This window comes from Eulemur rufifrons, chromosome 18 (assembly GCF_041146395.1).
Source record: "Eulemur rufifrons isolate Redbay chromosome 18, OSU_ERuf_1, whole genome shotgun sequence".
NCBI lineage: Eukaryota > Metazoa > Chordata > Mammalia > Primates > Lemuridae > Eulemur > Eulemur rufifrons.
Genome location: NC_091000.1, coordinates 815,548 through 841,192, shown reverse-complemented (window position 1 = coordinate 841,192; position 25,645 = coordinate 815,548). Strand labels below are relative to the sequence as shown.

Here is a 25,645-nt window from a genome sequence, read left to right as displayed (position 1 = left end):
AGAGGCCGGGAAGGCACGGGGACGGGGAGGGACGGGGAGAGCTAAGTCAACACGCACAGACACGCGGTGAGACAGGAGGAGCGAGACCTGACGTCCGGCAGTGGAGCAGGGCAGCTGCAGTGAGCAGCGATGTATTAGGTATCCAGAGTAGCTGGACGTGAGGGCTGGAAATGTCCCCAACACATCGAAGGGACAGATGCCAGAGGTGACAGACGCCCTGAATACCCTGCCTTGATCGCTCCACATTCTGTGCATGTAACAAAGTATCACATGCACCTGTAAATATGTACAAATGTTCTGTGTCAATTAACAAAAGATTTTAGGCTCAGGGCTCCGGCGTGGGTTCACTACTTGGCAGCTGTCCGAGCTCAGGCATGTCACTTAATTCCAATAAGCCCCAGTGTTCTCACACGTGGAACAGGGTAATAGGTTATAATAACATTAACTACTTCAGTGACTGGAATGGTTAGTTGAAATAGTGCACTGCTTGATTAAGTTACTCAGTACCTATCTGAATTACAATTTGAGCATTACAATGTATCAGGGCATTTCAGCTACCTGGTTTCCTTGAAAATGTTAGTACAAAGATTCTCTTCTATGTACTAGGGAGGAAAGGGCCCCGTGTCTTGAGATTTGTCGCCCTTCCTAGGATTCCAGGATGCCGGAGTCGGGCTTGGTTTCAGGGACTCTTGCCAAAAGCCCTGATTTTGCAGAGGCAGAAACTGTCGATAAGACTCAGAGACCAACAGCCGTGAGCCGCGTCTCTCTGCTGGTGTCTAGAAACCGCCCCACTGAATCTTGTCTCACCGTTTTTGCCATTTTCCCGTTTTCATTTTCTGACGGGACTAAGGAAAGTGGCGGGTGCTCGTCACAAACAATCCAAACACTGAAAGGGAAAGTGAGAGGTCTGCCCCCGGGGTCACCCCTGCCTCTGTGTCCTCCCGGACCTTTCTCATGAGCTCACACGTCCTCCCCGCAGGACGGTCACCTGCTCGGCACACACAGCCTGAGCGGCTGATCTGAGGATCCGGGAGGTTCCACGGCCCCGAGTCCCCGACTCAGCTGGTGCTTTTCTCGCCACGCCGGGTTCCTCCTGCCCTGGCGGATCGGCCCGTCTGTGTCTCGAGTGTTCTGCTTTTCATTTCCCTTAACGTCAGCTATTTTCCCTGCACTGCTCTGGCCCCTGTTTCCTGCTTATCAAATGTATCGCTCTAGAAATTTATCCAGATCTTTGTCAGTAGGGACAATAGCAGGTTAGTTTAGGGGAAAATCATACTACTGTTATTTGTGAAACCATAAGAAATGCTTTCACCTTCTCTGGTCTTTATGTTTACTTATTTCTCACTCTGTTGTTATGAGAACTAAGTAAACACTGCTTCCTCCAATAAATCAAAAATGTTGAGTCTCTACAGTGTCTTATGATGGACTTTTCTTGAACAATTCAATGCCTATGGTACCGTGGGGCCCACAGCCCGGCCTGGGGGAACCTCTCGGCGGCTTTGAAGTCATGTCCCAACACCCCTCAAAGCTTTCTCACGCCCAGTGGCCTCGTTCCAGACAACTCTGAAGCAACTGCATTAGTGTCAGGCTCCTTACTGGTCTCCTCATCTTCAAGAATTCAAAACACTGAAACGTCCCAGAACGAAGTCCTTGGACCTGTTCTCTTCTTTATCTGCAGCCATTCCCTAGTGATGTCGCTGATCCACCGTGAATACGACCTGCGTTCTACAATTTCCAAATCCCTGTCTCCACCCAAACCCCAAACCCACGTGGCCAACGGCCTTGGTGACACCACTGTTTGGGTGTCGAAGCTCTGACCTGCTCACTTCTGCGTGGCCCGTCTCAGCCGACCACAGTTTTATTCCTCCAGTTGCTCCAGTTTTAAACGGTGGAGCCGTCTTGACTCTTCCTCTTTAAGCACCACATTCAGTTCATCAACAAATCCAGCTGGTGCTACCTTCAAAATGTGCCCAGAGTCTACACACCTCCCTCCAGCTCCGTCACCAACACTCTGGTCTGTGCCGGGTGGTTGCGATGGTCCTCAGTCCCTCCCGTCTCTGCCCCTGACCCCCCACCCCAAGTGCGTCCCAAGCTAAGAATCCGGTCCCTCCCGGCCTCCCAGCCTGACCTCCACCTCCTCACTGCGCCCACACGGACTGACGCTGGCTTCGCGCTCTCCACCCTTCTCTCCAGGAGGTTCAGCAACACACACCTGATCAACAGACGGTTCCGAGTCGGAAGGCCTGGGTGTGAGCAGCATCTCCACCCCTTACCAGTCACGTACAAAAGCCATTTAACCCATCTAAACATCAAAGTATTTTTAACATGAGAATAACAATACTACTTGTTCTATCAGGTTGTTATAAAATCAGATTAAACATATGAAAGTGCTTTGAGAAAAATTTAGCATTCATTATAATCTGATCTTTCCCGTCTACTCCAAACCCAACTCACGTATATTTGCAAAGCATTTCCAACATGAACTAGGAGAATGTCTCCTCCTTTTCAGCCCCATAGTCCTGAGCATATTTCAATGCTATATTTCCATACTATAACGTGTAACTTATCAGAAGTTTATAAAGTGTCTTATATGAAATTGATCTTACTCTGCATTTTTATTACAACCATTCGCATACTCACCCGACTGGATGATCTCTTTGCAGGACAAGACACTTTCTACAAGATGCCCTTTAATTCCTCACATGTTCCACAGATGCCTAGTAGAAGAAATCGCACATATTCTTCTAGCTGATGTGGATATATGGATGCAATGAGCAGGGAGGACTTTAACATCTGATGAACAAACTCTGCTTCCTGTACTGAAAGAAACGTGGTTCTTTCCCATATTAAAGAATACTATGGCTTGAGTCCAAAAAGTGGATAAAGTTGTGGCATGGTGGTCTTTTAATAAAAACATTACTATGACATACTCTTAAATATTAGTTCATGCTAAACTCTAGTCACAAGTGCAATATTTATAAGGAAGAACTGTTACCAAATTGCATGTTCATAATTTTTAAACTTTTTTGAAACCACTAATAGATGTGTGTGAAAAATCCAAACTGAAACAGTCTCAAGAAAAATAAGCTGGCTGTCAGAATCTCGTGAGCCTGTTTTGTTTCACTTGTTTTAGTTGCAAACAATTACTGAAATAAATGTTTACTGATTTCTCTATTACAATGATGCAGAAAATATAAAACAGGTTTGAGAAAAATTCAAAGTTATGCAACTGAAATTTTGGAAATGACTCTGATTCCTTGGTGGAACAGTTCCATGGATATAACACTGAACCAAAAAAAAAAAGGAAAGAAAGAAAAATGGACAAAATGGAGCGATAAAGAGATTGACAAGAGGATCCTCCACCTACCACCCTGTGAATCACTGTGCCGGAAATAGGCTGAATTGAAGAGGCAATTTACTCAAATGAATAAAATCAAATTTCAGATATTGGCCAGTCACAATTCTTTCATGGATAAGCCTGAAGAAACTGTAATCTAATTACACATACCTTCTTTGTTATTTAAATAGAATATTCTCAGCCTTTTGCCTAACGTAGATGGCTGTTCACCATTTTAAAAGATATTTTGTATGTCCTTTATTTCTTCCAATGAGCAGCGTATGAGACAGCTGCTCAGAGCACAGACTTGGGAGCGCAGCCCCCGAGTTGGAGTCCCAGCCCGGCAGTCTCAGCTTGGTGACGTGGGGCAAACTGCTCACCCCTCTGCGACTGCCTCCTCGTCGGTGACACAGGTGTTGCAACAGTACCTGTCTCATAAGATGACTATATGTATTGGAATTAATATTTTTACTCAATATATTAAAATAACCTGGCACAAAGAAAGTACGGTAAGTGTTTGCTGTTATGAATGTTAATTAACTATACAGGTTAGCAAGCATTTCCTTCAAGGGACAGAAAATACATATTTTATGCTTTTGAGGGGTCCACTCCGCCTTTCGTGGCTGAAACTGCTCACTCTGCTGTTGCAGCATGAAGCAGCATAGACAGTGCGTGAGAGAACGAGCGTGGCTATCTTCCCATACAATTTTTTTAATCAAACATTTATTTACAAAACCGGGCACTGGGCTTTAGCATGCTGACTCCGGAACTGTGACGTTCAGAAAGCTGCTCCTGCCCTGGAGGCGAATCGTGGCATCCTTACCCTCAGAAGACGCGCAGAACCATTCCTAGCCTGGGACGGGGGCGCCCGCCGCGAGGGGCACTGGTGGGGCCTCTCGGTGGCGGGAACTGGGGAAGGGACGGAAGTAGACGAGGACTCCCAGCTGTTCTCACACACCGGGACTCTCGCTTCAGCCCCAACCGCGGCCATTTCCAGTATCATCACTCTTGCACGCTGTGCTCCCTTCCAAGTTGTCTCTGATGCTACTTTTCTCCAAATTTCACCTCTGTAAACGTAGGGGCGTGCGTGTTCACGGCCCGTGAACAGGAGGACACCACGGAGGGCAGGCGGCAAGGTGAGCGCGGCCGGGAGGCAAAGACACAGGCACAGAAAGTCACCACAAACAGGGAGAACGTCAACATCAAACCCTTTGTGAAACAGGACACACACCACAGTGTGAAGGAAAGTTAAATAGGATTATATTTAATCTGAAGAGGGGAACATTTAAATTTTCATTCGATTAAAATCCAACATAAATTGAATTCTAACAGCTTTACAGAGTAAAATCAGCAGACGATAAACTGCATTCAATTCAAAGTGTACGTTTTGACTAGCTTTGTACAGACCCACGAAACCACCGCCAAAGTCAAAATGATGCACACGCCCAACCCATGCGCTCCCTGCCCGTGACCTCCCCGCGCCCCTCCCCGTCCCGACCAGCCGCTCATCTGTAGGCGTGTGACCCCCTCATTGGCACAGTGACACTGAGTCTCCTCCATGTGGCCGCACGAACAGTTCACGCCTTTCCATGCTGAGCAGTGGCCCATCATCCATCCACACTCGCGGGGGACACGCTCTCGGGGGGCACGCTGGCTGTCTCCCCTATGGGGCTGTTACACATGAAACCTCCACGGACATTCCCGTGACAGGTGTATAGAGACATACGCTTTCCTTTCTCCTAGGTAAATGCATAGCAGTGGAACGGCTGGATCACACAGCAGGTGTAAAAGTTAAATTCTTCATGAATCGTCAAAGAGTTTCCCACAGTTGTTGTGCTGTTCTACCTTCCCACAGCACTGTCTGAGCGCTGCAGTCACCCCACCCACACGTGGTGCTCATGGAGGGCTTTGGGGACACTGGCCAGGAGCCGTGGGGACTGCCCTGCAGTTCACCCGATCACCAGCCTGTGTGAGTTACGACACCCACTGGGCTCTCACCGTGGGTTGGCCTGGTTTCCTGACAGCTGATGATGCTGCGCGCATTCCATGAATTTATTTGCCACTCACTTCTCCTTTGGGTGAAGGGTCTGTCCGAGTGTCTTGATCATTCTTAACTGGGCTGCTAGTTTTCCTGTTATCACATTTTGAGGATGTTTTAGAGGCTGCACGTACAAGTCCTTATCACAGATTAAACTGCAAAGGTTCTTTCCAAATCAACGGTCTACCTTTTCATTTTTGAAATAAGAAGATACTCTTATAAAGCAAATTAAGAATGAAGAGTTAATTAGTGAATTAAGAAGTGATTAATTTGGTGATTCATGAATCTACATTTCTCAGAAAACACTGTACAAATTGTAATACAGCGGTTGAAACTGTCACTCTGTCTCCTCTAATCCTCCTGCTTCCTGCTCGCATGGGTGCAGTGCACATTTGGGCAAGATATGCCATGTCACACGGAGAAGATTTGTCACCTTTGCCCTCAGAGAACTGAGCACAAATGCCAAGAAAGCCAGCGCAGCCCCAAGACTGAGTTAACCAAAGATGGACAGAAATTGAATCTGAAACGGAGAGACCTGCGTACACACAGGGACAGAGGAATGAAAAAACACGGCATTTTCCCAGGAATCGTGAGGTAGCCGCATTATCAGATTCAGAGCAAGTGGCTGGGAGAGCAATCAATGGAAGATTATAAGCATAGGCAAGTGCCTCCAAAACACCCAGGGAAAGTTTCACGGATTTTAACTGCTCTAGACTTCAGAGCGTAGAGAATGAACAAGAACTTGAGTGTAACATTAATGCAGACCTTTACACTAAAAGACGCCACATAAAAGGAAAAATCAAAGACTAATGGAAGATACCTGCAAATTCTAACATGTTAGCAAAGAGAATCTAGTGTTTGCTAAAAGTATAACATAAAAAGACCAAACGAGATTTTCCCAGGAATGTAATAGTAATAAATGTATTTTATTTATTTTTATACAGAAATCTGTACATATCTAATGTGCACACCTTGACGAGTCTGGCGATAAACATCTACCCCTGGAACTCGTGCACAGGATGGGTTACATCACAGTCCATGCTACAAACCGCTCGCCTTCTCCAAGCGTTTCTTTCTGCCCTATCCCTTACCATCATTTGTGTGTGTGATAAGAACACTTAGTATCTACCCCTTAGACAAAATTTTAGTGTACAATACAGTACATCACTTTCTCAAAAGTCTCTTTTGAAGAGCAGAATTCTTAATTACAATGACGTACGATTTATCAATTATTTTTTGTATACATGATGCTTTTGGTGTCTTAAATCTTTGCCCAAATGAAAGTCACAAAAATTTTCTCCAGTATTTTCTTACAGAAGTTTTAGAACTTCAGGTTTTACATCTACGTCTCTCACTCATTTTTTGAATTAATGCTTTATATGGTGCAATACAGGTATCAACATTTTTTAGGGTTTTTGCACATAAATATTCAATTGTTCCCGCACCATTTACTGATGGACTACACTTTCTCTGCTGAACTGTCTTTGCAACTTCATCAAAAACCAACAGACACATCAAGTGTGGATCTCCTTCTGCATTCCCGACTCCATTCCCCGGATGTATCTGTCTATCTTAATGTCAGAACATGCTTTGTCTTCAGTAGTGTGGCTTTAAAATCAGTCTCCAAGGCAAGAGATATAAGTCCCCCAACTTTCTTCTTCTTTTATGATTGTTTTGGTCATACTAGGTTTCTTGCATTTCTATGTGAATTTTAAAATTATATCGTCCGCCTGGTGCAGTGGCTCACGCCTGGAATCCCAGCACTTTGAGAGGCCGAGCAGGGAGGATCATTTGAATCCAGGAGTTTGAGACCAGCTTGAGCAAGAGTGAGACCCCATCTCTACAAAAAATAAAATAGTTAGCCAGGCACAGCGGTGAACACCTGTAGTCCCAGCTACTTGGGAGGCTGTGGCAAGAGAATCCCTTGAGACCAGGAGTTGGAGGCTGCAGTGAGCTCTGATCACACCAATGCACTCCAGCCTGTACAACAGAGCAAAAATTTGTCAATTTTTACAAAACATCCTGCTGAGTTTTTGACTGGGATTGTGTTGAATCTACAGACCAAGTTAGGGAAGATTGTCTCTAACGTCATAAGGATATTGTCTTCCAATACATGAACAAGTGTGTCTTCCCATTTATTTAAGTTCTCCTTAAAATCTCTAAGCAATATTTTTGCAGTTTCCAGTGTACTGATCTTGTACTTATTTTGCCAGATCTATCCTTGAGTATTACATATTTTAGTGCAATTGTCCATGGTGTTTTTTGGTAGTTGCAATTTCTGATTGATCATTCCTATTAATAGTATATAGAAATTAAACCAATTTTTGTACGTAATCATATATCCTGCAATCTCATTACACTCACTTATCAGTTCCGATAGCTTTTTTGTGAATTCCAGTGAATTTCCACAGTCACGCTGACTGCAGACGGAGTCTCACTTCATCCTTTCCGATCCGATTCCTTTTCTTTCTTATTCTTGGTTTGCTGCATCGGCCAGAACTTGGCTTAGACTTGCTTGACTAGATCAAGGGTGGTTTCTCCCAGGAATGCAAGGTGGGTTTAACAGATTAACGCATGAAAAGCACTCAGTGTAATTCACCACATTAACAGATTAAATATAAAATGTGTTCATGTGGTAAATTACACTGATTGGCTTTTACACATTAATCTGTTTACTATGTAATTTTAAAATTATATTACCAATTTTTAGAAAAAGTTTGTGCATGCATGTCACATTTTACATTTAATCCTCCACACACACAGGCATTTAACAAAATCTAGCATTCCTGATTAAAAACCCCAGCAAAGCAAGAATAAAAAGAAACTTCCTCAACCTGATGAAGCTCATCTTTGAAAAATCTACTGCCAGTATCACACGCAGTGGTGAAAGACTGTTTTCCTCCTCAAGATCAGGCAAAAATAAGGCTGTCCACTCTCACAACGTCCATGCAACAATAGATTTGGTTCTAATCAATTTAACATCTACCTTTTAATCTGTTGTCACTTGCCATCAACTTAAAAGACTTTAAAATTCCTGGAAGGTCAGGTTGGATGGTGATAAACTCTTTCAGCTTTCGCATGTCTAGAGAAGTATTTTTTTCACTTTCATTTTTGGAAGATATTTTTGCTGGGTAGAGCATTCTACATTGGCATGGTTTTCTTTCATTATTTAGAGGTGCTGCTTGGTGCTAGTGTGCGCGGCTGACGCTGAGAGTCTATGACGTCCCGTCTTCCCTCCTCCAAGCAGGACAACCCAGCACGTTCCTGCCGAGTGTTCTTTCCTCCGGCTTTTGATATCTTCCCTCCATCACTGGATTGAAACAACTTGATCATGATAGAACATGCTGCAGTTTTCTTCACAGTTCTGGTACTTGGGATCGCTCAGACGCACTGCTGTCATCAAACGTAGATATTTTCCACCTTTATCTCTTCAAACACTTTTTCGCACTTTGCTCTCTGCTCTGATCTGTCCCCTTTCCGGAACTAGGATTGCTCCAATGTTGTAAGACGCCGAGTTTTGGCAGCCATTTTTCCTAGCGATAGACGTGTGCATTGTTTCCAGGTGTGGCTTCGTTTGTTTGTTTTCATTTGTTTTCGCCCCTTAAAACCATGCTGCAGCACTGACTGAATTTTAACTTGCTGGTTGTTGGGTATGTTATATTGAGTTTTGTTCTGAGAAGCAGTTGAACTACGTGGCTCCTTTCTGGTATGTTTTTCTAGCTTTGTTAGCTAGACCCAGAGTGGTGTTTGGCCTGGGGCTGCGTCTCCCCCACACGGTGGCAAAACCCTGCTCAGCATTCTCGGTGGTGCCCGGTGAGTGGCCGCACGGTGCGGTGACCAGCACCACTGCTTGCTCTGAGCGAGCCCCAGGATTTTCCCTGCTTTGGTGATTACTTCCTCAGCCATGGGCCTTCCCATGTGCGCACCACTCAGCGGTCAGCTCAGCGTGTGGGCTGGACACTGCGGAACACGGCCTGGGATTCTCTCTACGCGGCCCCCTCCCCTCTGCTCCTCGGCCCTGCAGATTCCAGCTGCCTGGAACTCCCCGAACTGCCTCCTCCACAGGAGGGGACTCTGGTCCGTGTTCGATCCCTCACCCTGCTGCACAGACAGTAAACTGAGGCAATCACGGCTCACTTCACTCACTCCCCTCCTCCCAGCAGCCACTGTCCTGTTGACTGATACTCAGAATCTCGGGACTATCGCTCCACACTGTGTCCAGTCTCTCAGCTGCGTCGGTCACAGGGTCCGAGGTCCTGTCACTCCGTCCTGTCCAGAAGCAGAAGTTCACATTCCCCTTCCTACGTCCCCAGTGCGGTTACGAAATGGGCTGACCATTCACATTAATGACACTCACGTTAATGACTCAGTAATTACCCCACAAAGAGCATCTGGGTGATCAAAGAAAAGAGAGAGATCAATGCTCAACTCAAAGGAATCATTCGTGGCAGATTTTCAGGAAGCCGCAATTGGTCCGTGAGTGACACACTGTAGGGCAGTGAGTGGCCTTTCTGACATCTCCACTGAGACACGCAGGTCGAGCACGATCCCCGGGATTGGCTGGGACTTCGGGGCAGCACCCGGTGCCTCTCACGAGAGGAGCTGGCGTGTCAGCTCTAACCAACGCGGACGCAGACCCAGCACACGCCGCCCTCCGGGCTCCGCAACTGGAAGTCGGGACAGGAAACTGTGTCCACACTAATCGAGGTTAAAGTTGTATCATCAAACGTTTCAATAATCATAGGAAAAGAGGTTGAAGAAATTCGGCTTACTTTAAATAAAGAAAACTTAAATCCTTATTAATTGTTTCAAAAGCCAAAGAGACTGAGTGAGGGCGAGCCGCATCTCTGCTGGTATCAGTAAGAAAGACGGCATCACACACGGAAAGACGACGACACTTATTTCCAGTCTGCCTCCCCGACAAGCTCAAGGAAAGCTTAACCCCCGCTCCCTCCGCCCGCCCGCAGGCAGCGCCCGTCAGGCCCAGGCCGGGCTCTCCCGTGAACCTGGGGTTCCCCCGTGAACCTGGGGTTCCCCCGTGAACCTGGGGTCCCCCCTCCACCCCGCTCCGCTGCGCCGCCCGGCAGACCTGACAGGCCTGAGCCACACGCAGATGTTCTTCCCCCACGAAATCTGCATTCAGTCTTTTCAAATGAAAAGCACACAAATGTTTACACTTACAATGAAGTCTTTAAAAATGACTCAAGAAACTTCTGCATTCATCATGCATCCACAGGACTCAATGAATATCCTGAAAAGTTAACTAAAACAAACGTTGGTTTGATTGTTAATGAAATCTCCATGTTAAGCAAATTAGACATGTGGTATATTCTCATAAAAGACCCATGGTTATATTTGATATATTATGATAAATGAGTTTCAAATAAAGGTATTTAATCATCGTAAATTCTCAGTTCTGCCATAAAATGCTCTAACGATATTTAACATTTAAAAGCCCTTTTTTAAAGACACAGTTTCCCCACACAGACAGACTAGGAGCTGAGCCTCCTGGGGAACCAAGAATGCGAGAAAAAATAGACTTTAAAAATCTCCCTGAATGTAACAACAGATGACAGAGGAGTAAACATACTCACAGCGGAGGAAAGAGGAGAATCCAGGCAGGGAGGCAAAAGACCAAACCCAGCGTTCGACTCGGGAATTTGCCAAATCCGGTGCCGTGACCACTGAATTTTCCCGTCTCGCAGAGCTCAGCAGACAGACAGCCCCAGGCCCACCCAGGCCGGAAAGTCTAAGACAACGACCCCCAGAGTCTGGGGCTCCCAAACCTGGAGCTTCCGAGCAGGAAGAAGAATGAAAATTAAATTCACCATACTTGCACAAAACTGATTTTCTGGTAGCCTGAAAACTAAGTGGAGGGGATAAAAGAAATATCCTCTGAGACCTCATAAGTAAAAGCCATCCCCAAAACATTAAATCCTAATGCCCTCCAGCAGATAATTTAGCTGAAACTGACCCTTAGCTGTTAGTACCCACAGACATCCAATGGAAACAAAAGAAATCTCTTTTAGCTTTATTAAAGCAATAAAGAATTTCAATCTGCTACAAATTATTCCAAAGTATCTATAAGGCTAACACAGACCTGACACCAAAACCCAAGAACAGTAAGAGAAGGAGAGTTTCAAGTCAATTTCACTGACGAACATAGAAACAAAAATTCCAAACAAAATAACAAAAAACTAAATACAGGATATTAAAAAAAAAAATACATTATGCCCAAACTAGGTTCAGCTTAGGAATGCTAAGTAGGTTAATATTAGTAAATTATTCTAATTCACCGCATTAAATGATAAAATAAGGATAATTATATCATCTCGGTAAACACAGAACTCCTTAATCTGATAAAAGGTATCCATGTTGTTTTTTTTTTAAAAAAAGATGCCAAATAGAGTAACTGATAAATGATTGGAAGCTTTCCCTTTGAAACTGAGAGCAGAGCAAGCTAGCCTCGGTCCTCACTTCTGTGCAACACTGGAAGACTGTCACCAGAGCACAACAAAAAAAGTTAAATTAAATTGAAAGCATACAGTATATAAAGGAAGAAACAAAACTATACGTTTATTTGCAGATGATCTGATTGCCTATATGAAGAATATACAGATAAGTCACTAAAATTCATGAGAGATTGTCAAGGATATTGGATAAAAATATCAAAAATTAAATACATTTCTACTCATGGCATCAAATGATTTAAAAAGAAATTTTTAAAAAGATACATTGTCATCAAATAGAAAATACATGAATAAATCTATCAAAAACATGCAAAAAATCTATAGATAAAAACATTATTATAAAAATTTATCAAACAGTGCTCAAAGAAGGCATAAACAAGTACAGGTACAGAGACCATGTTGTGGATCGGAAGATTCGATATCGAGAAACAATGCTGTCTGCACTCACCCATGACTCAGTGAGATTCCAATGACAATCTCAGCAGTGAGCCCGGACGAGCTGACCTGCAGGGCGACTGGAACACACAGGTCCACATATGACCGACGTTCCCCTGAAGAGCGCCGCCAGGCAGCGTGACACCAATGTCAGGAATGACATGCAAGTCCCAGGGACCAGCTCCTTAGCTTACAAACTTGCTTTTCAATCCCGTGTGTTTTATCTGGCTCATCCGTGTCACGTCCGTCACTCACTAGGGCACGGAGCCAGGGAGAAGTCGTCGTCGTCTCCCCTGTTCTTTCCTTCTCGGGCTCCCACTCCACGGCCAGTCAGTCCCAGTTATCTCAGCTCCATTCCCTCCTTTCTGTGACCACCGCCGAGGTCCCCATGCGAGCGCTCCCCAGGCTCACCTGCACCCCGACCCGAACCGGGGTCTCCTGCCCACCGCTCCTCACTCCGCCACCAACCTCCCAGACTGCCCTTGTCCCTCACTCCGCCACCAACCTCCCAGGCTGCCCTTGTCCCTCACTCAGCCACCAAGTTCCCAGGCTGCCCTTGTCCCTCACTCCGCCACCAAGTTCCCAGGCTGCCCTTGTCCCTCACTCCGCCACCAAGTTCCCAGGCTGCCCTTGTCCCTCACTCCGCCACCAAGTTCCCAGGCTGCCCTTGGTCCTCACTCGGCCACCAAGCTCCCAGACTGTCTTTGCTCCTCACTCGGCCACCAAGCTCCCAGACTGTCTTTGCTCCTCACTCCGCCACCAAGCTCCCCAGACTGTCCTTGCATCTTCTCATCTTTATAAAACCTGACTGTCATCGAGCCATGATCTGCTTTGCGTTTTCGGTAAGGCCATTTCCCACCCCGGCAGGATCAAGGCCACACCATGGGCGTTAAAACCCTTTACACTGTATCTTCTAGAAAAATTTCTTGCCCAAGTTTAAATCCTTCCATGCCCTCTGCTTGGTCCACATTAGACTATTTGCCACTGCCTGTACTTGCGTAAAATTCATGAACCTTTATAGCTATAGCTTCTATCTTAGTTATTTAACTCTGAAGTTTTGCCCTACATTTTCTCTAAGAAAAACATTATAGGGCTTCAAGAACTAGCCCAGAGGGCCCCTTCCCCGAGAACCCTCCTCTACCCCAAATGTAACTGATGCGTTTGCGATACCAGGGTACGGCTGGCTTTCCCTGCCCGCAGCGACAACCAACTGCTGATTGAAAATACTCAAAAATAGATAAATACTAATACAACAGTGAAAAAACAAAGTAAAAATACAGTATAACAACTATTTACATAGCATTTACGTTGCACTAAGTATTACAAGTAATCGAGAGATGATTTAAAGCACATGGGAAGATGTGCACAGCTTATATGCAAATACTCTACCATCTATATAAGTGACTGGCGCATCCTCGGATTTTTATATCCACAGGGTTCCCGCACCAACCCCAGCAGATACCAAAGGACAATTGTATTTTGTTTATTGCATTTTCATATTGATAGTTAAGATATTAGTTGCTTTTTCTGCAAATATTGAAATCCTTACAAGAGGGAATACACCTTGTTTGTACCCCCCAAGCATGTACCTGAAACAGATCAGGTGTAAAATTCTACCTGTACTAATTTACATGGTAGATTGCATCAGTTTACTAAGGACTTATAAACGTAATCTTTACATGTCTTATAGACCAGGATCGCTACCCCAGCGTTACAGACAAGTGGACTGAAGTTCAGAAGCACTAAGTGGGTAGAGAAAGACAATATAATTAAACACAGAGGAGCCAAGATTTACTCCTCAGTCTTCTACACAATATCCAGTGCTCTGTTAATTAAATTATACTACTTAGATTCACACTATTAATACCTATTGAGCTTCATTCTCTACTGTTATAGAAGCCTCAAGATCAAAACTTCCTTTGGTGATAATTTGATAGAAAATTTAGACTCTTCATTAAAAAAAAACATTCAATATAAAATAAGTTAACATGACAAAAAGAGTAGTCCCTTACTAGATAATTCAAATAAACTGAAGGTTTATGAAATTGAATTTTATGTAGATAATTAACAACGTACACTTGTGCCACACAGAAGAATGTTTTCAAGGAAACATATGATTAATCAATATAAGGATATATCTGTTAAAGGGTCATGTTTTTGGTAAAATGCTTTAAACTGGAAAAGCAAAAACTTTCACACAGTTTCTCATTCTCGTGGCCTGCAGCTCTTGCTCTCTCCATCAGGATCGCTGACCTCAAACTTGAGAGAACTGGCTTTTCCCCGTCCTGTGACCCTGTTCCGCTTTCCTAGCCCCCAGTTCAGCGCACCTGAGACACAACCCGACTGCGCACCTTGACCCTGAGGACAGGTGAGGCCGCCGCACGCTCTGACAAGCGCCTAGGCTAGGCCTGCAGACCTTGCCACTCTTTTCTGCAAATATTTTTCACTGATACAATGAGATGGGAACAGAGAGATGGAAAATTAGGCATAAACTGCTTTCAAAGCTAATTCTGGCAAAGACAAGTTGGGAAACTGCAGGGTCAGCTGCCGCTGCAGCCTGGTGGCTGCGATGATTTGGCTGCAACCTTGAAACACCTGAGCAAGAGTGACCTGACCCAGGAGACCCGAGAGCACTTCCCCTTCCGCTCTGTGGACGTGCGGTTCGCCGGCACCGCAACTTCCTGCAGCTGCAGAGGAGCTCTGGCTTGTAAGCCAGGGACGGCAGGACGCACAGAGCTCTGAGGCTCTCGAGCGCCTTAGAGATTTCCAAGCCTCAGGGGCTGAGTTCTAGGAAAACCAAAGGGTGTCGGGTTAACACACACACACACACACACACACACACACGCACCCACGACGTTAGAGCCACCAGAGCTCACTTCTCTTGACGGCCCGTCCAGCCTGTTTCCAGTCTCCAGCCACTGCCCAGACCGTTTAGAGAACGCAAAAGTTACATTCACCCCAAAATCACAGTAGAATAGTGTAAATAAAAAGAATAGATATTCATTTGCTATTGTTGTTTGGTTTTGCTCCTCCGGACCTGTACACAAACAAAAAGTGAACCACATACCTTGTCTTTAAGAACAAGGATACAGTGTGGAGACTAACGTGCTCTACTATGCCCTGTGGGAAAATACCACAAGTTGAAATTTTTAAATCAAGCTGTTTGGGCCAGAGGACATGGGAGTCACAACTGCTGATGCAGGCTGCTCCCCAGCACCTGCGCAAGTCACCGCGGGCTGCTCCCTCCCATCCCGTCCCTGCCAAACCAGAGGCTTCGAAACACTCCCTCGAAGCTGCCATCTGTACATAACTGGAGTAAAAAACTTCCAGGGATAACGTGTAAGAACACACGTTCAGATTATCGTGATTTATAATAGTGTCCATTTCAGATGCTGAATTAAATAACAAGCACACAGTTATGTGATTGACATATGAGCAACTATTCACATGTGAACTGTCATCCACCCGCAAACAGCCACGCGAGACACCACATCTCGCCCACACGCCCTTGACGCCTGGGATAAACCCACGTTTCCTCCTTGGCAAGTGCCTGATACATGTTTAAGGAATTAATGAATGTTTGTAGTCTAGAGCCGCGCTCTACACTCAGCCCTGTGTAAACAGCACTGTGAGTGTGTGAGCTCTTCACATCAGATGGCAAACAAAGTCTGAACCAGAAATCGCCGAAAGACGGTGCATCTCCAAGGCTCCGTCCACCTTCAGTCCATCTGCATCGCAACTGCCGGCGTGTCTGGGTGCATCAGCCGTGCGAGCAAACAGCCACGAGAACCCCACGTAGGAGGTGTTTCTGCCGGGTGCCTCTGGCATCTTTTCAAACAAAAAGGTCTACATGGGGCTTTTATCTTCTCAATCAAAAGGTTTAGAAGACTTGACATGTGACATGTGAAGGTATGTTTAGGCATGAGAACAAAAATGACCTTTATCCTACAAACGTTTTAATAAAGATCATCTTTCCACAAATAAGTAGTTGCAATTAAAAAAAATCTTCCTCAATATTTATACTCCCATAGTCTTTATACTGCCATGATTAAACATGATACAGTGTTTGCTACATTCCAAAGTGATATGTACTTTACATTCCTTTAATTCTTACATCAACACCAAGAGGATCATAACATCACCTCCATCTACAAATCAGAAAACTGAAACATCATGGGGTTAAATAGCCACACAGTCACCATTCAGGAGGGTCCGTATTAGCACCCACGTCCCCCTCACTGCGAAGCCCAAGTGTTTAACAGATCATTATTCTGCCTCTCTGAAACCTTAAAAAATAATTTTTGAAACCAATTCCAATGTGTGAGAAGGAAGGAAGGAAGGAAGGAAGGAAGGGAGGAAGGGAGAGAGGAAGGATGGAAGGGAGGGAGGGAGGGAGGGAGAAACTGTGGCAGCACAGAGTCCAGAGTTCTGGATTCAAATTCTGATTCTACCCTGGGTGACACAAAGCGACTTATCTGAAAATACGAACGCCACTCAGGACAGAGGTGAGATGTACATGGGATGCTTGGTTTTGGAGCACACAGTTGGAGCATGAAGACCTCTCCACTTCTGAGTTCCACTACACAGACTACAGAGTCACGCCTATTGCCAGTATTTTCTCCGTGGACCACACTGCAGGTGTATCCTATGCTCACCCTCCTCTTGCCACTTGCTAACTCTGGTCACCAGCTCACCTGCAAACTGCTCACAGGTCTCTGTCCCGACAGACACACAAGCTCCCTGACTGAGGTCTCCAATTCTAGTACCCAATCCGAGTGGCAAATCCCAACTACCCCAAGCCTGAGCCTGCCTGCCGGCCACATTCCACACAGGTCCAGATATATAGTAACACTATTTCTTCTCCTGGGACTAAAAAAATAAACACACAGAAAAGAAAAATTTCCCCTAGTTCTTAGGTAGAAAGAAAGAGGCAGATTTTGTTCTTACCCACTTGTTAGAAAACAAGTACAAACAGGAATTCTTCCTCTTAGAAAACACGATAATTTGCTGAAGGTAACATGTTTCCTTCAAAGAAACTGTAATACTTGCATAGTCAATATTACATAGAGTATAGACTTCAGGTGTGCCAGACTTCCTACCCTTAGGAAACCAGGCCGGAGTTCCAAGAGGTGTATGTAACTCTGTTAGCCTGACAAGTCTTCAAGCCTTTGACCTTGAGGCTTTTAAACAAGTTAGGATTGAAAAGGATGAAGGCATCTGAGTAACTTCACACAGCGCATTTGTTTCTCAAAGGCATCTGCACATCATTTACGTGCGGAGCGGACACTGTGGACCACTGAGTCAGGGCGTCTAACAGGATGTTCTGCACTTGCCTGAGCTCATAATCACGAATTCAGTGAACACTCAGGAGCCAATGTACAGTGTGAAACAATGTAACACATTAGCATGCCAGCGGCAGGGCCCGCGCCAGCAGCGGGACACCAGCCACCGAATCCCAGCAAACCCAGCCCAGCCCGCGGCTGCGTCCCAGGCCACGTTCTCGGGGCAACACGCGGAGCGTCCCCCGGCATCGTTCAGCCCTCAGACGTTTCCCAAACCCGCCACAGTGAGTCGTTTCACACACGACTAGGGCATTTCATTTGTAGTTTCTCAGACTTAGAGGACCCTCCCTGGACAGAACGCAGGGCCTGCGCTGTGCGGTGACGCGGTGTCGGCCTCACTCTGACAACAGTGTGCGGCTCACACAGCGCGAGCCCTGAGGGCAAGGGCATCCGCAGTGGAGAAAATCCTAACGGACGGTGCCCAGGGCACAAACGCCGTCACTCCAACAGACAGTCTCGCCACATCGGGGCCGGCTCCAGAGCCTGAGGAAGGGATTTCAGAAAAAGAACGTCATTTCAAACACAGAGACCCAAGTTCAAGTTCTTGCCACTTGCCACCTGTGATGACACCCCAGCCACCGACCCCCTCTGAGTCTGTTTCCTCATGTGTCCAAAAGGGACAATAATGTTAATTTACAGGGATATGGTGAAGGCAGGAGACCCTAGAGTTTTTTAATGTGAAATGTGGACTATGATCATATGACGTGAGTCATGAGGACGATTCCTAGACACGTGAGGTTCTCGGGATGTGCGAGGACTCATTCTCTGCTTGAATGTTCTCCATCAGCTGTTTTCTAGGTATCCGTGGCGTTCCTCCCTGGGGTATTTTAAAGGTTCTAACTTCCCCGCAGTGAGGTCATTGTACGAAATACCACAAACCCTCCACTGACGGGCATTTCCGACCAGAAAAGGCCAGGGCAGGGGAGCCGGGTTTCATCTTTCCGGATGGTCAGTCAACCGCACCAATGCCACCCTGTTTCCAACACCGCACGAGAGCCTGAGATCATCCCAATAAACACGTCAGACCCACTCACAGCCACGGGAGAGCTCAGAGGACACTGATAACAGCAACCAGGCCAGGAGCGCTGGAGGTGGCTCTGCAGGGCACGGCCCTGTGCTGACAGGTGACATGCCCGAGACACGTGAGGAATGAGGGAGCCGTTCCACCCTCTGCCCCTCACCCCGCCTCCCCAGCTCGCAAACCGAATGCCATCAACAACACAGATGGTATCGAATTCTGATAGCAAATACATGGCTTTTATCTCTATTTCCGTAACCACGCCCTTGATTTGTAAAATGGTGTAGTGTGTTAAAAACCGTTGAAGTCTTTTTTGAACAATGAGTCCAATGCTTTGAGCAGCATACTAACATATAAAACTAGATTTTGTTTGGGAAATCTAATTTGGACCTACTACTTAATGTATGGTTTTGACTTTCTAGAATTACTATTATTCAAGCACTTTTTTAATGTGACTGATAGCAAATTTTTTAGTTTAAACTATAAATGAAAATTGCATAAGAGCAGAGTAAGATACACACCTCCTTACTTCACTTTCTGGATTTCAATTAACACCTAATTCACTACGCTTCTTAATACAAATATGTAGTCAGCTCTTGAGAACAGCTTGACAAGATTAGCACACATTTTGCAAGGAGCTGACAAAACAAGCCGTCCAGTCCATTAGCCAGCCCACAACTGCTCCAAACCCAGCGGTCAATATCCCATTTTCAGGCTGAGGATGGCAAGGGCTAAATAAACAAGCAAGGGGTTCCCTCCTCCTGCTTTCTGGGAAAGAACACATTCTATGCAATTCAGTCCACAGCTTTGAGGTTATACTTTTTTTTTTAATTTTCCTCTCCAGGTGTTATTATTCAATACGCAACTAAAGGCAATAAACCACTTAGGTCATATTGCTAAATCATTTTGCTGTATCCGGGGTTGGGGAGAGAACTCTCCACTCCTCAATTTAGGAAGGATAAGTCCACGATTAATTCCAGATCTGGGAATATGAAAGAACTGCGAGAAGCTTCACACTCTCCCAGCAGAGGAAATCCTCATGCTCAGGAATCCGCCAGGCACCTGAGCCCTCCCGGCCCGCCCAGCTCTGGGCAAGATGCCCCGGAGGGTCCCACAGCGGAGGGAGCAGCACAGCCCCCCACCCAGACACCAGATGGCCCAGCAGGATATGCAGGGCCTCATTTTAAATGGATTATCTGCCTCTGTCTTTTCTAAGCATTCTCAGAAAAGCTTATGGAGGGTCCCAGTTTTAAATATTATAAGCAGATGGGTCTAAGGCACTATTAGAATAAACTAATATTCTAAAATGAATGACGGTAAATCGTCAGCACTTGATACTATCTACCTGGGTTCCAGAAGAATTTAAAGGCTAACCCCACGCATCAGTACACCAACCAGCTAAGAAAAGGGATCCCAGTTGGGTTTAGAATTTGCAAATGACACTATCTTCTCCAGAGACAAAAAGTAGGAAGATCTCAGGAGACTTTGTAACCAAAAAAAAAAAAAAAAAGGAGCTTTAGAGCTGGTTTAGTCTGAGGAAATTACATTTAAGAAAAAAAAAAATCTATCTTTTTCATACCTAATAACAGGAACTGCCGAATATGGTCACGGGCCCTCAGGACAAGGCCCAGAGAATCACAGTTAGCGAATGAGGAGCAGATTCAGGCACACAGAGCATGACACCTTACCCATTCCTCTTGCAAGCCTGTGTTTTGGTCACTTCTGACCTGGCACCAGAGGCAGGAGGAGAAAAGAAATTCAAAATCTGAGAAATAAAAACTAAAACAGAAAAGTCTGCTTAGGAGAAGCACAGCTCTAAGAAATTCATTTAAAAGTGAGAGCTCCACAGTCTAGCAAGATGCAGACTAAGAAATAAACATTTGGGTGTTTAAAATTATGAAGAATAAAGACATGCAGTTGAACATCAAATTCTAAAATCGCACACCTAAGGGGCTGCCAGTCCAGCTAGCAAGTACAACATCGAGACCAAGAGAATGATATAATCTTACCTAGAAACCATACACTTAGGAAAATTATCCAAAGAGCTAGTATACCAGGACAACAGGGCACTGGTTATGAAGAAAAGCAGAAGGTAGAAGTCTCTAGGATGCCAAAAGCCATTTTCCATATAAACAGGCTTGTAGATGCTGCTGTAAAGGCAAATTTAACCTTGCAAGTCACTGACCTTTAATGCTTGGAGTTTTGTTTTTTTTTTCCCTGAGAAAAGGAGTCATTTACTCAGGAGCTTCAAGGTAGAGAGTCTTTTTTTTTCCCCCCAAGATATTCAGACATATCTACAGAGAATAAGGATCCCCTCTGGACAAACATTTTACCTCTTCAGTCTTACAAGCCTCTACCCACCATTCAAAAATACTAGTATCTTCAGTCTCCCTTATTAGACAGTATATGTTCAATTGCCTGAGCTTTCTTAATATTTCCTTAAATACAAAAACACAAGAAAGAACAAGGGATGGAAGGAAGAAAGGAAGGAAAGGAGGAAAGAGGGGGCGTTGGCATAGAGTTAGTTCATCAGGGCTCTGCTTTTCCAGGTAACCTCTACACAGATCTGGCAGAAGATTAACTTGCAAGCTGAATTTGCCAGGCTCTTTACAGATACAAACACTCAGATTAACACTTATTGACGTCGTACAACAGTGAAACAGGACACCTCGCCTCTGCTCTGGACTGAGCTCCTGCAGCATCAGCTTCCCAAGGTCCCTGGAGACCCTTCCCAACCGGAGAGTAAGAGTAATCTGATTGCATATTCAGATGACCAGGACTGCACTGAAGAAAGACAGCCAGACATTGCAGTGAATTATCTGCATCTCCGTGTATATCTATTGACATAGAGAAATAAAGTAACTATATTCTATCCTGATGGATTTGGCTACATAAATATATCTGAATCTATGCTGCACTAACTCATCTACTTTTACTTATTCCAAAAATGTCTTTTTAAATCAAAATTCAATCAAATTAATCCAAGGCTTCCTTTCTCTACTATAGTTTCATGAACTTGAAATCACAGTTCTAAAAGGTACACAAATTATAATCTATTTCACAAATATATTAAAGATGGAACAGTTTTTAACAAGTTATATTTGAGTCTGTTTCTCCATGGGTAGCATGCATTTGACCTTGTTTAGAAAAGAAGTTTGTAGATGGTAGTATTAACAGTCTATAGATATTGAGAATATTATTGATTCCTAATGGTGGTGATCCATCCCTGGGATAAACATTAAAAACCAGTTAAGATCTCTGTCCCCAAGTATTTGGGTTGGGAAAATATGAAGCCATGTTCTCCGCCTCACCCGCATCAGACATGAGAGTAACTGTCTGTTAGTCTGGACTCCTGGCAAACGTGGACTCATCTCTGTTGTCTGCATTTCAAGGAAGGCCTCAGAAGGAAGCTAAGAATGCAACGTGAATCTCAAATACAGCCAGACTCTGCAGCCAGGGGACCTGGAACTGAGTTCTGGGTAATTGTAACACGATATTTAGCCTCACTGAGCATCCTCTTTCCCACATGCGTAATGGGAAGATAAACATACTCTTACCCTATTGGGCTGCTGTGAACACCAGCTGAAGTAACAGTACTCTAAAGTGCTTTGGAACCACACAGCTGCCTCAGGCACCAGGACATCAAGCCACTGTGTAGCTGGAGGAACACTAAGGGCCCTGTCGGAGAAGCTCAGAAAGGGCCTCACTCCATGGCCCACGCCCGGAATCCGCTACTTGGAAAGGGCAGGTGGAAGGTGCCCAAGGGCGGGAGAGCACCTTCTCTGGCGTGTTTGCGGGATTGCCGGCCACAGGTCTGTCCTCACCGTTCTCACTTCAGGGAACTGTTCTGGACTCTTGTTTGGGATTCCAATGTATTGCTTAGTTTTCCCCCGTTACTGTAACTTTTGTCGTTCACAGTGCTAAAAGGGAGGCACTAAGCTTTTTCCAGTCTTTAGCCAAGATGGTAAATTAAAGCCTTTTATTTCGCTAAATTGAAAATGCAGGGTAGATAATTTTAACGTGGGTATCAGATTCTGTGCCTACTTCTCAGCCTTCCACTTGGACCACTGCTATTTCTCTCACCACACACACGCACACACACGCACACACATGCACACACACACATGCACAAAGAATGCACAAGCATGACTCTTCTACTAAGACAGGGGAGAAATTAGAGTAATAATCCTCCAGAAGTTGGTTTTGCTGCTGCTGGAGTTCCAATAGTCATGTTCAAAACTAAATGGTATTAAAGGTTTTTTCCTTGCCCCAGATGTGTTCTAGCTGAGGATACCAAGCACTCGTGCCCGAGGCGAGTTTCGACACACGGTGTGAATACTTCGTATGACAGCGGCTGAATCCTGCACTCGCCGCATCAAAATCGACGTTGTCCCCCACGATTCCGCGACGTACCGCACGGTACCTCATTTCTACCTCTCCACAAGCAAGAAAAGCACAATTTTCACCAAGTGGCAAACACTGTTCGCAACAAACTTCCTAGCAAACAGCACACTCGGGGAGATGCGCGGCGCCCGCTTCGGCTGCGCGGCCTCCAGGCACCGCTGCCCAGAACCTCCCGGGACGGCCGGACACCTCCGACGCGAGAGTAGAGGGAGTGTTAACTGCGGTCGGAGGGAACAAGCAGAATCGAATTAAATCAGAACCGAGTTCTGGACTGGCCAATGCCTGCGAGCCGCGCCGGGGTAGGTCTGACGGCACGAACGCAACACTCCCACGCTCCGCGCTCCGCGTCGGGACGATGCGTCACACGTGAAGATGCCCTGGGCAATCCCCAGCATTTCCCGCCGTGTGCCTACACGGGCCCAGCAGAGGCTGGCTACGGTTTATCCAGACACGGAGTGAGGAAGGCGCGGCCCGGGCGGCCAGCCCACGCGGGACCCGAACTCGCAGGCGTCGCCGGGCCGCATCCTCCCCCTGCGCCGCGGCGGGGCGCACGTGCTCCGGCTCACCGACGACCCTACTGGCCGCCGCCAACACCGTGTGGCCTTGTCTCCGAAGCTGGTCGCGCGTCCACGCCGAGCTCGGTCGCCTAGACCCCACAGAGCTGGGAAGGCGGAGCGTCGCGGGTGCCGGGCGGGCGCCGCGCTGCGCTCACGTGGCATTTCCCGCGCCCCGGCACGTGCGCCCCGCCCGGGGAGAGAACTGCGGTGCGGACGGTGGCGGGAGCCGGGCGCTGGGGACCCGGGAGGCGCGAGGCCGGCTCCGGCAGGCCGATCCAGCAGCGGTCCCCAGGGCTGTGCGCAGGAAGGAAGACGGAGTTGGAATGGGGAAGCAACTTTAAACAATTTCGTTTTCAGTTTATTTTAAATGGGCAAAGGCATTGGAATCCCATCTGGAAATGAGTTCTTCCAAGGTTGTCACAATGCCCCTGGAGCCTGGAGCCCACACTTGCAGTTCCCGGCCAGATCGGGAGCAGAGGCGTCCCAGGTACAGCGCCAGCCCCAGCCAGCCGGGGAACTGGCCCCTCGGTCCCGGGAGCGCCCGAGCCGCGCCCTGGAACAAAGCGGGGGCGGCGCCCTCCCCAGACGCGCGGAGCCCTCCGAGCGTGCCGTGTAGACCTGCGGCAGTCAGCTGTGTTCGTGACTCCTTTCGTCTCGCGGGGGAGGAGAGGGGATCAGAAACTCCAGGACGATTTCCCCAAACTGGGAGACGGCAGCTTGGCTCGCGATCCCGCCAGCACAGAACTCCCGGCGACTCGGGCTCGCGGCCGAGGGGAGGGGGTGGGGAGCGGAGGGAAGGGGGGAGGGGCGGCGGGCGAGAAGAGGAAACAGGTGAGCTCCCACCGCCCCCGCAGGAGACCCAGCGCGGCGCCCGGCGCCCCCGTCCGGACCCGGAGGCACTCACCGGCTTTGCACGGGTCCTTGTAGTCGATCGTCTCGGTGCCGTCCTCCTCGCCGACACCCAGAGTGTAGTCGTAGTCGAGGCCGGCGCAGACCCGCAGCTCCCCGCAGAGCACGGTCCCCGAGGCCACCAGCCACAGGAGCATCCCCGGGGAAAGCGCTTCCAGCCCCATCTCCTCCCCCGCAGCACAGGCGGGACGGGAGCTGGGGTGCGGCGGCCGCGGTGCGCGCCGAGGCGCGGGGTGGGGGCTGCTCCGCGGGGCCGGGGCGTGCAGGTGTCCGGGACCTGCGGGCGCCGTCGGGACGGCGGGGAGGGCGGGCGCCGCCCGGCACCCCGGTGCGGGGCTCGGCCGGGCCGCGGCGGGCGGAGGCAGGTGGGAGCTGGCTGCGGGCGCTCCGGTGCCGGGGCGACCTCGGCGGCCGAACTTCCCGCGGCCGCGGCTGGGCGGCCCCGCGGCTCAGCGGCCCCCGCGCCGCGCCCCCGCCGCTGCCCGGACCCCGCGGCCGCGCGCCAGCCGCCTGCGCCGCGAGGGCGAGTGCGGTCCGCGCATCAGCGCGCCGGAGCCGGCCGCGGGCTCCGGGCGGGGGCGAGGGGGGCGGGCATGTCCGCCCGCAAGAGCCCGCAAAGCCGCCGGCCGCGCAGAGCAGCGAGGGTCGGGATGCGCCGGGCGCCTCCCGGGCTGTCTTTTACCCTCTTCCCAACTTGAAAAAAAAAGCCTTCGCCGCATCTAACCCAATCACTCGCATCCTGCTTACTTATTCATACAATCAGGGTCAGGATCCGGGCCACGGCTCCCTCCGCCTGCGTCGGAGCCTTGCGCAAACAAACGGGCGCGAGCGCGCGGCGTCCCGCTCCTGCTTCGGCGGGGACGAAAATGCATGTGTTGCGCATCCGCGTCCGCGAGCGGCAATTAGCAGATGCTGTGCGTGTCGGCGGGAGCGCCAGACCGGGGGCGGCGGGATCGTGACAACTTCGCCGCGATCCTCCGCCCCTCCCCCAAACACAGCCGGGCTCCCTGCCTCGCCGCTTAACCTCCGTGCGCGGGGACGCGGGCGTGCCTGAGCGTCCGCGATCCAGGGAGAAAATAAGCGACTACTGCGAAAGTCTCCTCACCAACAAAGTTTTGCTGAGAACGAAGATCCT

General features: G+C 47.7%; 1 protein-coding gene across 1 annotated transcript in view; it reads right to left on the bottom strand.

The window, feature by feature from the left end:
• Positions 1–24,674, bottom strand: part of TLL1 (tolloid like 1) — a 163,365-nt gene extending 138,691 nt beyond the window's left edge. Inside the window, exon 1 of the mRNA XM_069493212.1 lies at positions 24,506–24,674. Within this exon, the coding sequence (XP_069349313.1) occupies positions 24,506–24,674 (169 nt within the window). The remainder of the gene's footprint in view (positions 1–24,505) is intronic.
• Between the last annotated feature and the right edge of the window lie 971 nt (positions 24,675–25,645).